Source organism: Syngnathus scovelli, chromosome 2, assembly GCF_024217435.2.
Source record: "Syngnathus scovelli strain Florida chromosome 2, RoL_Ssco_1.2, whole genome shotgun sequence".
NCBI classification, from domain to species: Eukaryota; Metazoa; Chordata; class Actinopteri; order Syngnathiformes; family Syngnathidae; genus Syngnathus; species Syngnathus scovelli.
The window spans coordinates 8,306,129-8,320,034 of record NC_090848.1 but is presented as its reverse complement, the minus strand read 5'-3'; the positions used below and the strand labels follow the sequence as shown (position 1 = coordinate 8,320,034).

At 44.5% G+C, this 13,906-nt stretch overlaps 1 protein-coding gene across 1 annotated transcript; it reads right to left on the bottom strand.

Moving 5' to 3' along the window:
- Positions 1–53: 53 nt before the first annotated feature.
- On the bottom strand, positions 54–12,708 carry LOC125988113 (PDZ domain-containing protein 4). The gene is made up of 7 exons (XM_049752929.2): positions 10,819–12,708; positions 5,608–5,903; positions 5,455–5,542; positions 5,176–5,274; positions 5,025–5,087; positions 4,622–4,723; positions 54–3,555 (listed from the first exon to the last, which is right to left on the bottom strand). The coding sequence occupies exons 1-7, from the start codon at positions 10,876–10,878 to the stop codon at positions 1,750–1,752; spliced, it is 2,514 nt and encodes an 837-aa protein (XP_049608886.1). The 5' UTR covers positions 10,879–12,708; the 3' UTR covers positions 54–1,749.
- Between the last annotated feature and the right edge of the window lie 1,198 nt (positions 12,709–13,906).

The following is a 13,906-nucleotide window of genomic DNA, read 5'->3' as shown; positions in this document are numbered from 1 at the left end:
GGTTTATTTAGGACAGTCATGTTATACCACAAAGAGAAAGGCAGCAGCAAAGCTTCATGAATACGGCGTTTATTTAGAAAAATCACAAAGTGCACGGCACAACATTGAACAAATACTGGCTAGCAAGTTCACGCACAGTCACGGTATTCAAATGTAAAAATATCGGCTCAACATGATAGTCAAACATGCATGGAAAAACAATAACAAATGAGCATCGTTCTCATGGCAGGGAACAAGATGTTTTAGACGAGAGCCGCATACAATTCTTGATGCACATGGAAGGAAAAAGCTGGCGATCAAATTTTACTTTAAAAAATATTTTTGAAAATGCTTTGATAGCCAAGCGGTCCTCAATAGTTGGAAAATGTGCTTGAGAATAATCCATCATAATTTTGCTATTTCCAGTTGTACTGTTGTATGCAAAATAATTTCAATTTTGTGCTTTCCATCACGTTTTCCTACAAATCACCTTGTGGTCAAAACGGGATCATTTCCAGAAAAATCAGCTCTGTTGTGCGTGAGCTTTTGAATCATTTCTCTGTGGCAAATTCTAAATCAGCAGAGGGCGCTGTTGTCGTTTTTTCCCAATTTCCGACGCCTCTGGTGGCTTTTTTTCTTTTTAACCTTGCCAACGCTCATTGTTTGTATTTTATGCCCATTAAATCTATTTTCCCGACTGGCATTTGCAATGCAGTTTATCAATTCAACTAATGTCATTTTTTTAAAGAGATAATTAATAGGAAAGAAAAGCTGGACTTCTGAACTTTTGTCTCATATTCATCTTGTGATCTGAAACCCAAATGTCTTCTGCATACAACAAAAACAGGACTTTAATTTTGCTGTTCCAATACTTCTGGAGGGCACTGTATGTGTTCAGATGTGGCTTTATTATTCCTCATGATTTTTTACTTATATCTACATTTGAAAGCAACTGTATTTTGCATTGAAAAACATTTTTGCATTAAAGGGACAGTGTGTAGAATTTAGTGCCATCTAGTTATGAACTAATAGAATGCAAGGATCTTAATTTGAAGCATGTGCACGATGAAGTGGTGCCTCAGAGAGACCCACGTCGCAACCTATTGCCAATTTCCTCAGCAGAGGTGTCAGCGAAATGTCAGCAAACGACTTCTAGTGTTCCCTCACGTGACAAGGTGAGTGCATTGCTGTTTTTACACATGTTGTACTCATTGATCTGTGATCACATGATTGTCCCCTTTGGTTCTCCATAGCAGAAAGATGGCGGAGAGACGTGTCAGCTACTCTTATGGCGACGCACCATCCATGGAATATAATCAGAGGTTAGTGGACCTACAATTCTAGATTTTTTTTTCAAAAGGTACTTTATGTTGATGTCCAAAACATATTTTGCACATTATTTTACAATCAATGAACACTAAAAAATAAAAACATTCTACACACTATCACTTAAAAAAACTCATTGCATAATGATCAATTATTTAATGAATTATTTCCAGCCGGACGGGTCCTTATCCAAGCCTTTTTTTTTTTTCACATGCCTATCTTTTCTATTTAATGCTGCTACTATGAAAAACCTACAGGTATTTGGCTTTCGGGTGAAAGTTAAATCTAAAAGCGGAAATAAAATTCACGCTAGCCTTTACGGGTAGACTTTAGACTACTATTCTGTGAGTCGTTCGTGTTAGTCCAGAGTGTGTGCACTTGCCTCCTCTGGCTGGCAACAGGGCAGTGTAAAAGAGCATGTCCTCATCCAACACCTTGTCCCGCTCAGACCGTGGTGACGGACAGCAGCGGGTTGTAAACTTTGGATCCATCTGCAGAGCGGCTCCCGTGGGTCAGCAGTTCCTGGATGGTGATCCAGTTGTCCAGAATTCTGCGGCTGCGCTTCTTCATGCTCTTGCGGTGGCACAGCTCCAGGATGGAAGTGGGTTCCTGCTGGGGCACGGCGTCCCCGTCCCCAGAGACCCCGCAGCCCTGCTCCCGCTCCCTCAGGAAGTCGTGGCGGCTCTGCATCATCATCTCCCGGCGCCGCCGCTGCTCTCGGGCCTTCTGCAGCTGCTGTTTGCGCTCCTCTTTGCTCCAATAGCGGCCCATTTTCATCTCGCTCACCGCGTCGTCATCTGTGGTCATGCCGCTGCGTTCTTCTCGGATCTTCATGGCCCGCGCTTTCAGGAGGCGGTCTCTCACGGGCCTTTTGGCCACATAGCGTGAACCGTCGCTTCGAATCTTCACTTTCCATTCCATCCGCGGGGACAAGAGCCCGGCGGCTTCGCTCTGGCCCACGTCTTTACAAGTGCTCCCCAGACTCATGGGGCTGACGTCTCCACCTCTAGGGTCGACTCCGGGGACTTCGGAGGTTGATGGAGAGCCCAGCTGCATGCAGCTCAGGTAGTGCCGGGGCAACTTTGTTTGAGCGTGACGGCGAGACATGTAAGGACTGTTCTCAGCACTGCGGCCACCCGGCCTCCCGCTGGCAGGATTGGTTTTGCAGTTACGTCTCAGCCCTCCGTCGGAACCTCTTCGGGCTCCCTGGTTGGATCCTCTCCCGGCTTGGTTGAGGTTCCCTTGGATCCCGGCCCCTCCTCCATTTCGGGTTGCCCTCTCCCTCTGCCTTGAGGGGAAGCTCTTCTCCTGTTGAGCTTCTCCACCTTCCGGGCTGTCAGCGTAAGGGTGCTTCTCATTGACTAGCGGGGTACTCATGCAGCTTTCCCCTCCGGTGTTGTAGGCGCTGGTGCTGTCCTTATCGGAGCGCTCCCTCTCGGGAAGTTCATTGATGTCAGACAGGGCCTGGTGACGGGACTCGTCGCCAAGCGAGCAGCGGCTGGCCGCTTTCTCCTCCAGAGGCCAAGCTTTGAGGCAGCGCTCCCTCAGCTGCTGCATCTTCTGCGCTCGCAGGATGTTGCGACACTTGAACTCCAGGTGCCGCAACTCCTCCTCTAATAGCGCCATCTCGTGCCGAGTTAAGCTCTCGTTCTTGTTCTCGTCCAGCGAGACGCCTTCTTCCTCGCCGCATGCGCTCCTCTCGAAGTAACACTTGATCTCCAGCAGCTCCTTGTACCGCTCGCACTCTTCCTCCGTCAGCCCGGGCATCATCGTTCTCACCGGGTCACACGTGTAGGCCCTGTCGCTAGCCTCCAGCGGCTCCGGCGGTGCACCACCGATGCAGTCCAGGCCCAAAAGGGAGTCGGCGCTATACTGGAGGTCATGGGAGTGCAGTAGTGGCGACGTGTCGCTTCGGGTGGAGGAAAACTTGCGCAAGCTTCCGGGTGTGTTGGTGGTGTTGGTATTGGAGGCGCTGGTGTGGTCGTCTCCCAGGAGGTCGTGCTCTGAGGACTCCTCGTAGCGTGTGCTTTCATCCGTGCGGCCCACTCCGCTGTCCAGCTCCTGACTGTTGCTCAGCACAGTCTGCAGCAAATCGGGCGAATCCCGGTTCGGGAAGCCATCTTGGCACCCAGAAGCTGGGGCGGAGGTATCTACGCAGGTGCCCGTGTTGCTTCTGTGACTGGCCAACAGGTGGACGGCGTTGTCCAGTGGCTCCAGATGCCCTGTGTCTGGAACCACCTGGTTGTCGTTCTGATGCAGAGTTCAGATGATGTAAGAGAAAGAATATTTTATTACAAACATTCATTTGTACTAAATGTACTTAAGACAACATTGTAAATACAACATTGCCTTGAGATAAGAGTTTCATTCACATAGTTAAAACGCTCGCACCTCAAATCATCTTTCCCTCCTTCCCTGCGTCCCCTCCTCTTCGGCAGCTGCCGGAATGCAAATCATGCAAATGTTCTTAAGCGAGTGAAGGTTGCCCCGAGAGAGCGCAGTTGATCTTGCGCCTAATTGCTTGCACGTGAACCGCATTCAGACAGCCGAAGCCATCGATCTGTTGGTCTTTGTTCTCGTCGGCGGACGACGGCTCGGCGTTCCCGCGTGGCCGCAGATAAAACTTTCATCTGTGTACATTTGTGGGTGTTACCCTCTAATGAGACCACTGCTTCTTTGGAATGAAAATGAGTAGTCTTGCCTTAGCTTTTCTCAGGTATTCAAGGTAGCTGTCTCTCCAAAGAAGAGGTTGCGCATGTGTACGTGTGTTGTGCAGGCTCGCATTGTATGTGCAAAATGTGGCCTGCATACAGATGCCGTAATCTTACAAGGAGCGTGGGAGTCTGACTTTTTAACAAGCAGCAGGGAAAGAAAAGAATCAATTTTGTCTGCCAATAAATTTGGTCAAAAAGCTAATGTTAAAGGAGCTTATCCTAGAGAAGTGAGAAGAAGAATTTCTTTGCTATTCAAGTTGTCCCTCATCGCTTGTCTGAGTTCAATCCAAAGCTTTAATGAGCCACAGTATAGATTTCACAGTCAAAAATTGTAACAGCGCACCAAAAAACAAAAATGCCGCAAATGTTCTAAAATAGTTAAGATGCTAAATGCTAAATTTACTCACTGTATGAATGGCAACAGGTTAATTTTGACATCTAGCCGAAAGCTATTTTTGAATCTCTTATCTCTTTCCAATTTCACAACTGTAAATGTTAACAAATATAAGTGACTTATGACGCATACAAGACGATAAAGGATGATCGTGTATTTTTAAGCGAGTGCACGGAATAGTCCACCACCGATTAGCCAATGTTCTCACCTCTATCTCGGGTCGTGCGAGGAGCAAGGAGACATTTGTGCTGTCTTCTCTGGTCAGAATAGCAACCGCCTCCTCTCTGTCTCGGATATCCACTCCGTTGATCTAAAAACAAACATAAAAAGCAAAAAACATTAATTCCCTATATTATTGCATCTTTCCTACTTTGATTTTTCTTCCTTCGGGTGTTAAACGACACATCAATCTCATGGTAGCTTAGCAATTAGCATGGCTTCTCTATGTGACCTATGTATTGATTCCAATGGTGGAAAGTGGCCATTTGAATAAGTAGTTTGCGAGGAACATTTGGAAAATAGAATTTGTACGATGCATCCGTATGGTGAGTTTTTGGTGCGTTATTTATTACTCTTCATGCATGCAAGGTACTGGATGACTTTTTGTGCACCTGCAATATTCTGTCTCCCTTGCGGATGCGGCCGTCCATTGCAGCAATACTGTTTGGGTTCACCTGGAGGAAGTGAGAAGGCTTTTTGTGAAGAGAGCTAATAAGTCATAGCCAATGCTTAAATTAAAAATAAAAAAACAGTCAACATCACCTCGCCAACGTATATCCCGAGATCCTCCTCATCGTCGGTTCTGTAACACACCGTTAGCCCAAGTTTATCCTGGTGACGGGATTTGTAGAGCTCCACCTCCTGGTAAAGACAAGTTGAACAGCAAAACAAAAATGGGAAGATGCTTCAGTCACAGTCGTTCTACAAAGAGCATACATATCAAGAATATTGATTGCATTGTGTTCTAGCCACAGGTAGAATTTTCCGAAGGTTAAATTTTAGTTTGTTATTTCGGTAGTTTCCGTTTTTGATATTGCTCACCTCATATTCCAGCTCATCCTGCCGGTCGACATCATGCTGAGAGACGTCAAAGTAGTCGGAGGGGTCATAGTACACGGGCTCTAGGAAACTGAAAGGGTGGTTAGTGAAAGGTCAGCTCGAGTGTGAAGACACAGAGCCTGTGATGTGACTGACAGCTCATTGAGCAGATAAGGCTCCAGGAGCGCCGGCAGAGGTGGCGAAGGCGGAGGCTTGGGCGGTGACTGCTTGCTCTTGCCCGTGATCAACATATGTTGGAAGCTGATGTCCGTTTGGGTACAGCTGTCCACGCAGTCGGCCATCCCCATGGTCAGAGGTGCCACGCTAGCGGGAGGCCCCGTGGAGCCTGCGCGTCTGCGGGCCCTGCGACCCCGTAGTATGTTGGACAGTATGGGGTCCCTCATGTCCAGTGTGGGATCACCCGATAGTCGGGACAACTCCTTTCTGTTCAACTGCAAGAAAGAGACTCAGTTCGAACACGTCCTTTCACATCATTAGGATTGCCCTCAAGGCAGCAAAAGTACTCATGCTCTTTTTTACTTAAGTCAGATAGTTGGGGCAGAGCTGGGTTTAAAAAAAATATATATTTGAATCAATTTTCTTTTTCACAAGCTGATATTGATTCGTAAAACCAAAAACAAAATAATTGTGAAGCACTGACAGCAGGTTGTCTGTGGGGAAACAGTGAAAATGATAAATATGTTTTTCCGTGATTAACACTCATTGTTTTTAGGCTGGCCCAATACACAACACATATCCTGATGTTGTCATCGGCGGAAAATGGAATAGTAGCAAGTAGCAAGCCAAAGTTCTAATCTGCCCTGCAAAATCAAATCTCAAAAGTGTATTACTACCTGTAAAATGTACTTAGGGCCAAGAATGCTATATTTTTACTTTGGCACTTTGGGGGGCAACAATTTTTAGCATCTCGTTACCTTTTTTGGAATGCTCTGAAAGCACCACACCACCCACCCCCAAGCATCCTCCTTCCTTGCCTTATGCTGGCATTCATCTCCCTTCCTCTTGGCTCCTCTCACTGTGCTGCCTCAGCAATTTAGCCAGCGCTGTCCCTCCCCTGAGATGGCAACCCACGCTTCTCGCTATTTGTGTTTGTCCTTCCTCACGCTGATCTGTCGTCATAAATCTCACTGCCTTTCCAAATGAGCTTGGAAACAAGATGTTTCCTATCTCGCAGGTGCTAACGGAGAAAGGACAATGAGCGAGAGGAAGAAGGTGAAGGAGCAGACAGGGGGGATACGCTCCTCTCATTCATTATCAATGAGGGTGCTCGGCTTGCTTTGAAGACGTCTTGAAGCCACGTAATGGCACTTGTCTGCCCAGAGCTAATGAAGAATCCACTACAATCGTCTCTGGGTTGCAGGCCGTCATTTATGCACTCAGCGGGGACCACACTAAAAGGCGCGACTGCATTGACAAATTAAAAAATGGGCTCTATCACACATTAATGCGCACTTTGGACTGACACTGTCACACTTCTTCATTTAAAGGGAATTTAAAATACATTATACATGTTGAAGGTATTTGCTGTAATGTTTATGGTGGAGACTAAGAACTAAGCAGCACTGAATTCTAGCGTCACACAATTTTTCCACATTTTAGTTTCCAGATATTTGTCTCCCCTGATAGTGTGTAATTTTTTGTTTATTGAAGAAGTAAACAAGGCAAAATAGAGGGCAGTACTTAACTGTCACTAATTTATCTTTCATTTTCTAAAGACTAATTTTTCAAAAACCCATCACCAGTAAATATGTTTGTATAGTGATCAGAGTTAATGAAAAGTGTGCATAATTATTTTGGATTGGATCTTGTTAAATCATTCAGGTGTACCTAATGTTGTGGCCTCTTGCATACAAACATTGAGGAAAGTGCAGCAACCATCAACATGTGCACTTCTGTAGTTTGAATATTAAACTTATTAACATAACAGCTAAAGACTCTGAGGAATCATACAAATGAAAATCGCATTCAGCGGGTGGGCGGTGGCTGAGGGAGGAGGCTGCGCCACTGGATGGAGATGAAAGAGATCCGAATGTTGGGGGAAGGCAAGGAGAGGAAAATTGGGGGAGAACAAAACTGTCTTTCAAGGAATTGTTTTGGTGGACAAAAACAGCCATTGAGATCAGCCATGATTCAAACACCAAAAGAAAACGACCTCTGGGAAATATGCATAATTAGTTTTTATATGAAAGGTCTTTAAAGAGCAAAATAAACACGCTGCCATAAAAAAGGGGGGAGGGAAAGAACTATGCTGTGTATCAATATGTACATAAATACTCATTGTTTTGCCCTTGTCTTTCTTTTGCGGTTATCCAGCTCAAGTCCCTGCAGGCCAAAGGGAAAAAAAGGAAAAGCAAATCAACCTTGTGGCCTGCTTTGATTCCACCACAATGGCTTGTTCTCCTCTCTGCGCTCGCTTGGAGGGCGTGAACAGCCGCCACCTTCTCAGAGAATCAATTCAAGTGGGAGCAGTTGACCCAGTGGCGCACGATAAGCTCCTTCGTCTGACATCACTGGGCCTCGCAGTCCTGCTGATGAGGCCCGTGGAGGATGCAAAGACTTTTCAAGTAGGTTCAACATTACAAAGGGGCATGTCATCTGATTTCTTACATGCAAAGTGCACAAGGTAATTGCATCACACCAAATTACATTGAATGAAATGCTTTTCAGAATTTGATTTGGATCACCATCTTATTGAGTGCCAAGCTTAAATGTTATTAACTAATACAAATAATAAGATTAGATATATTCGGCTAAACAGCATCGCCGTCATCATTTAAATGTTTTTGGAAAAAAAAAAAATTTAGAACACACCTAATTTATATGGCAAAAGGAAAAAGAACCAATAAAAAATAGCACTGTATTCTATTTTTTTTCTTGTTTTCCTTAAATAACAACAAAATTGGAAGTCCATGGGAAGACAAAAAACGTCCTCAAGAGACTCAAATATAATATAAGATGTATTTTTTTTTCGTCTAAAAGGAAGGTCCTTTAAATCAGTTAATTAAAATGGCTGGACTGAAATGGTGACAGAGAAGTGCATGGTTGCACACACACACACACACACACACACACACACACACACACACACACACACACACACACACACACACACACACACTCATTTTTTAATGATAGCGGTTGCCATGGAAGCCGCTTCCCTTGAAACCAATTTGGTTCCAGGGGAAGCTACCAGGTTTACTGTTCACTTGTTCTCTATCCACATGCACACAATTCAACAACTGAAGCTACACTGCACAAGTGCATCACGGCACGTAGTCCAGTGGCGGGTGCGTACTAATCATGAGCGTTGGCGAGGCTGGACGGACGATGCTCGCGTTTTATTTATCGGGCAAGAAGCCATCCGATTTAACCATCTGCTTCTGCAGCCTGCTGTATCCAACATTGACTTTATCTCATTTAAATTAAAGTAATTACACATGCACGCACAGCGCTGCATAAATCTGAAAAGGAACGTGAGCGCATCCAGTGATTCACTTATAATTCATTATCTTCCCTTTTACAAACCCAGTTCCAATGAATTAAGGATGTTGAGTTTGACATCAATAAAAACAGAATACAATGATTTGCTCATCATTATCAACCTACGTTTAATTGACTACACCACAGACAAGATATTTAATGTTCAGACGGATCAACTTCCTTTTTAGCAAATAATCATTAACTTTGAATTTTATGGCTGCAACACATTCCAAAAACAATGGTCATGTTTACCATTGTTACATCACATTTTTGTTTTTTAGCATGAATGATGTAAGTCACCAAATGCATTGGCCTTTGAATTTTGCATCCATTTCCAAAAACAATTTGAAACGTGAGCCTTAGGGACGTAGCGCCAAACTCTATTTATTGCCATTGCCGCCTGAAGGATCAAAGGTCACGGGCATTCAGTGTTGATTTTGATTCTCTTTTGAAGATATTGTGTGCGAGCAGTGGATGATGAAACCCCTAAATTCTTTGCAATTGTACATTGAAGAACATTGTCCCTAAAGTACTTGACTATTTTCTCACCCTATCTTTGCTAGTGAATGACTGAGCAAATCAGGGAAGCGACTTTTATAGCCAATCATGCCGCCTACCTGCTGCCAATCAGGCTGTTCACCTGTGGAGCGTATTTTTTGACTTTCTTCGTCTTTTTTGCCACCCATCTCAGCTTTTTGGGTACATGTTGCAGCCATAAAATGAGTTTGCTCTAAAACTGTTTTATGGACTGTTGGCTATGGTTTCATAAATTGAAGGGACCTAAAGCTGTCTATCTGCCGTCCATCCAATTGCTTCTGACACATGAGGGCAAAGAGCAGAAAAAGCTGAATTTCCTGAGAGTCTCCTTTTCCCTGACCGTCTCATTAGCATGGGCTCGGTTTTCGTCTTTCTTGCTCCCGGCACCAGGAGCATCCCCATTAAGTAGCGCTGCCCTCGATGTCCACGAGGCACTTCTCCAAAAGGTGCATCACGGATAACAACAGCACAGCCGTTGAGGATCGTTCATGCCTTGTGATCACAGGGCTTACATTGGGGTCAGCACTAATATTGTCCAGTTGCCATTAGAACCTCTCTGGGGGCATTGTGCAAGCTTAAAGAAGCTCTAAGGTAACAGTGGTGCTCAGGCTGTAACCCTGGCAACCCCTCTCTTATTTCCTTTAAAAAAAAAAAAAAAAAAAAACAGTCATACTGCTATCTCTATACCTTTTGTGACTGAGTGACACTGCTGGTTTAGAACCACGTCTATTGTTATTATTCAAATAATCATAAATGCTGCCATGATGATCACTGATTTGATCACAAAAATAGAAAAATAATGAATAGCCTTAACTTTATCACATTCGACTATGTTTTATGATTACTATATTTTGTTGGTCATATGCTGTTTGGTGCAACCCTGTTAAGGATATCTGGGCGCTTAGAAAGAAATATTTCGACAAGATTTTTGTCATGAAATAATTTACAATTAAATCATAATGTAACATTTTGTTTGAATACAAACTCAATTTTACTCTCATTACAGTGACACAAAACAAAAACAGGGTTACGATTAGGAGATGTTGGATAATATGGTAACTACTCCGTTTTCCATCAGTACCTCGAAATGGGCCGTCGGAGGTACACTTTAACCTGCTACTTTTGTTCAGGTGGCACAGACAGGCAAATAGTATAAAACATGTTGATGGACAAGAAGGTAAAATATAAGAAACATGCTTGTGGCTCACACAAGTGCAACTGGAATGCTTTTCAGCCACCGGGGCATGGTTAGAATGGCCCGGGTGTGTACAGTTCACCCTTTAAGGAGGCAATGAGGTGTTTGGAAAAGATGCAAGAGCGAGGCCTCACCTGGAACATGACCCTGTATTGTTCTTCAGGCTTTTGGACCACACACATGTTGCACCCCATTGTGGCGTGTGACACACTGCTGGACCGCACAAGAGCGACCCGATGACCGGAACTTATGGCAGAACCTGTCGAGGTCTTTGTCTGTGGCAGAGGGAGGACCCCACCCTCCCTTGCGGGGTTGCGGTATGGAACACTTCTCTTCTTCCACTTCAGCGTCACACGCAATCTGACATCCGTGTCAGGATGACAGTTTTCTCATCTTCTCTTTGTTCCACACACTTAAGAGAAGACTTGTTCTCAGGCAAAAAAAAAAAAAACTCTTTTAAATCCAATGTCAGTGCAAAATTTAGTTTAGAAAAAAAAAAGTTTGTGCTGGTTTCAAAATTTGAGCTGATCAACTTGCTGTGCAGGATAAAGTTGGTTTCCCTCGTCACTCCACTTGTGCTGTCTACCACTTGAAAAGCAGAATTTGACTTGCTATCAAGAAAACTCCATCAGTTCTGTTGAGCAGCACTTTTTCTTGGCATGCACATCTCAAGGCTTAAGGATTTGTTAGGATAAGTTATTATGTGCTTGGTTTCCACACCACACTTTCATTGGTCCTCCAATTCACGAGGAAATAATTCTTCAACTCCCCCAGCGAGGAACCTCAACAAGAGGAGAACTGATGTGAGACTGAGCACCACCTATTATTTTCCTGTCCACAATCTCCACTGATACACATCAAAGCAAACACAGAGTGGCTGTCCACAAATAAACTAACACGCCCAACCTCTTACTGAACACACAAAATTGCTGTAGACTGTAGGAGAAAATCATCATATTGATCTGAGGTGTTGTCAGATATGATGAGAACTCCTTCAGACCAATAACTGCTTGAGGCTGAGCCGGGATGGCACTTTACAGTGACATCAGTGACCTCTTGAGATGAGTGATGAGACAACAGACTATCCTGCCTGGGCCAGACCAATCAATATCTTCTCACGGACTGATTGGATTTTGTGCTGTTGAATTATTGGAGAAGCCCGGCAAAGTGTCACGAACACTAACCGCTTCTGCCAACACGAGACAAGCTGAAAAAGGCTGATCTCAATATAACTTTCCTTGCAATCTCCCGGCCATTGTTCCTGCCCTCCGAGTCCAATCACATTGCTTTCACCTTTTATCTTTAATCCCGCCGCACCAAGTGTCAACGCAGCCGCAGCTTGAGACGCGTGTGAGGCGTTCGTGGCTCTGCGGGCTGCCGGCGACAAGCTATTAAAGCAGCTAATCCTCCATCAAGCCTCGGCAACACCTGTATCTGTTGTAATCCCCAACCCTGGCACCTGAACACACCAGGAGGCAAACATGCAAAGTACGCAGAAATATTGCAACCTTCGAGAGGGGGTTGACAACTTGAGTCAAAGTGAAGACAGAATAAGTGCTGCTATCTCTCTGCAACTTAATAATCAATTACAGTTAATGACAACTAGAACCCCCCCTTCTTAAAAAAAAAAGACTTTAAAATCAAAGAACTCCTGGGAAAGAACTTGAGTCTCCGGAAGGAAAATTCAAAACCATTTTAGTCCGCCTTTCCTCTGCTACTCAGTCCATGTGATAAATCCACAGCAAGGTGTGGAAGCAAAAAAAAAAAAAAAAACCCGCATGGCCAGCATCCCGGCATGCCAGTGATGAATCTGCATCGGCAGTCTCACAATCGGTGCGAAATCATCCTCGACTGATTGGAGGGTGGTCCTCAGCTTCTCCCTTCGGGCGGTAAATGCGGCCCCCCACTGCAGCGGGGGGAACACAATAGACGCCTGTTCGCCGCTGATGAGAGCCTTCCCATCAGTACGCGGCACTGAGCTGCGACTGGAGCAGCTTTTTACACTCCACATTTCCCCCTCTTCATCCCCCCCACCCCTTTTTGTCTCTGTTTCCAGGGCTGGGCTCTCTTTGCTAGTCCCCCCCCACCATAATTTTGCCCACACCTCATTTGCTGTCCGCTCCCTCCTCCTTGTCTTTTCTATGCTTTGCTTGTCTGCAGGCATGTGAGCATGCAAAGCGACTGGAATATCAGGGGTCAGGCAAATAAACTGGAAGTTCATCCATCTTAATTACCACACACAAGCAATTCACCTTGACCGCTTGTAAAATGACAAAGAAAAGGGATGAGGGCTGTGGTTGGTGCCCAAAGCAGGTTTGGAGCATAGCACTGGCTCTGCATTTAGATGAGGGGCGTGCACTGCCTCAAAGAAGGAGAGAGGAAACACTGTGGAGGAAGAGGGGAGAAAAGTGAATAACAGGTGTGACACAATGAATAGAGAACAGGGAGCAAAGCCAAGTGATAAAATGCAAATCACTGTGTGGGAGAGTGAAAAACAATTTTTTTTGCCAGCAATAATCACAATGACTTGTTTAGGCTCTGCCAAGAAAAAGGTAGTCAATAAATCCAAATCTCTGCCCAATCTTAGATTGCCGTCCGGTATGTGAGTGAAATCATTTCCTGTGAAGCTCAGAGCACCACTTGTTAGCTTTTTTTTTTTTTTTTTTTTTCCTCCTTCCAATTTTATGAATTCTCATCTACTGCACCTTGCATGACCAAGTAAGCCTGTTTGTCTGCACCTCATGTGCAAAGACCTTAATATATCGTGATACCTTCACTGTGGGTTGGTATTGTATCTCAGATTGAGATCATTTACCATCACGCACCAACATCAACATACTACAGCAAAATCAATGGCGAGTAGAATATGCTAAAATAACTGCTAATTTATGACACCATCATTGATGAAAATGCTGCAAACATAAAGTCTGCTCTCACGCTGACGCTCCCATTAAGCAACCAGGCCCCCCTGCAGCAGCCAAATGGAAGAACATAGCAGGTTCAAATGTACCACCAAATGCCCGTTTCGAGGTATTGATCGGGTAACGGATCAATGGTTAAGTTTGATGCAAGACATCAATGCATAGGTTTATGCTGTTAAATCTACCGAGCTTATTTGCTGTTAATTTATATACGATGGATAAATATGGAACTGTGTTTTACCATTATTATTTTAAAAAGAACATTGCTACTGTTGTAAAGACACCGGAGCCTTGAATCTGT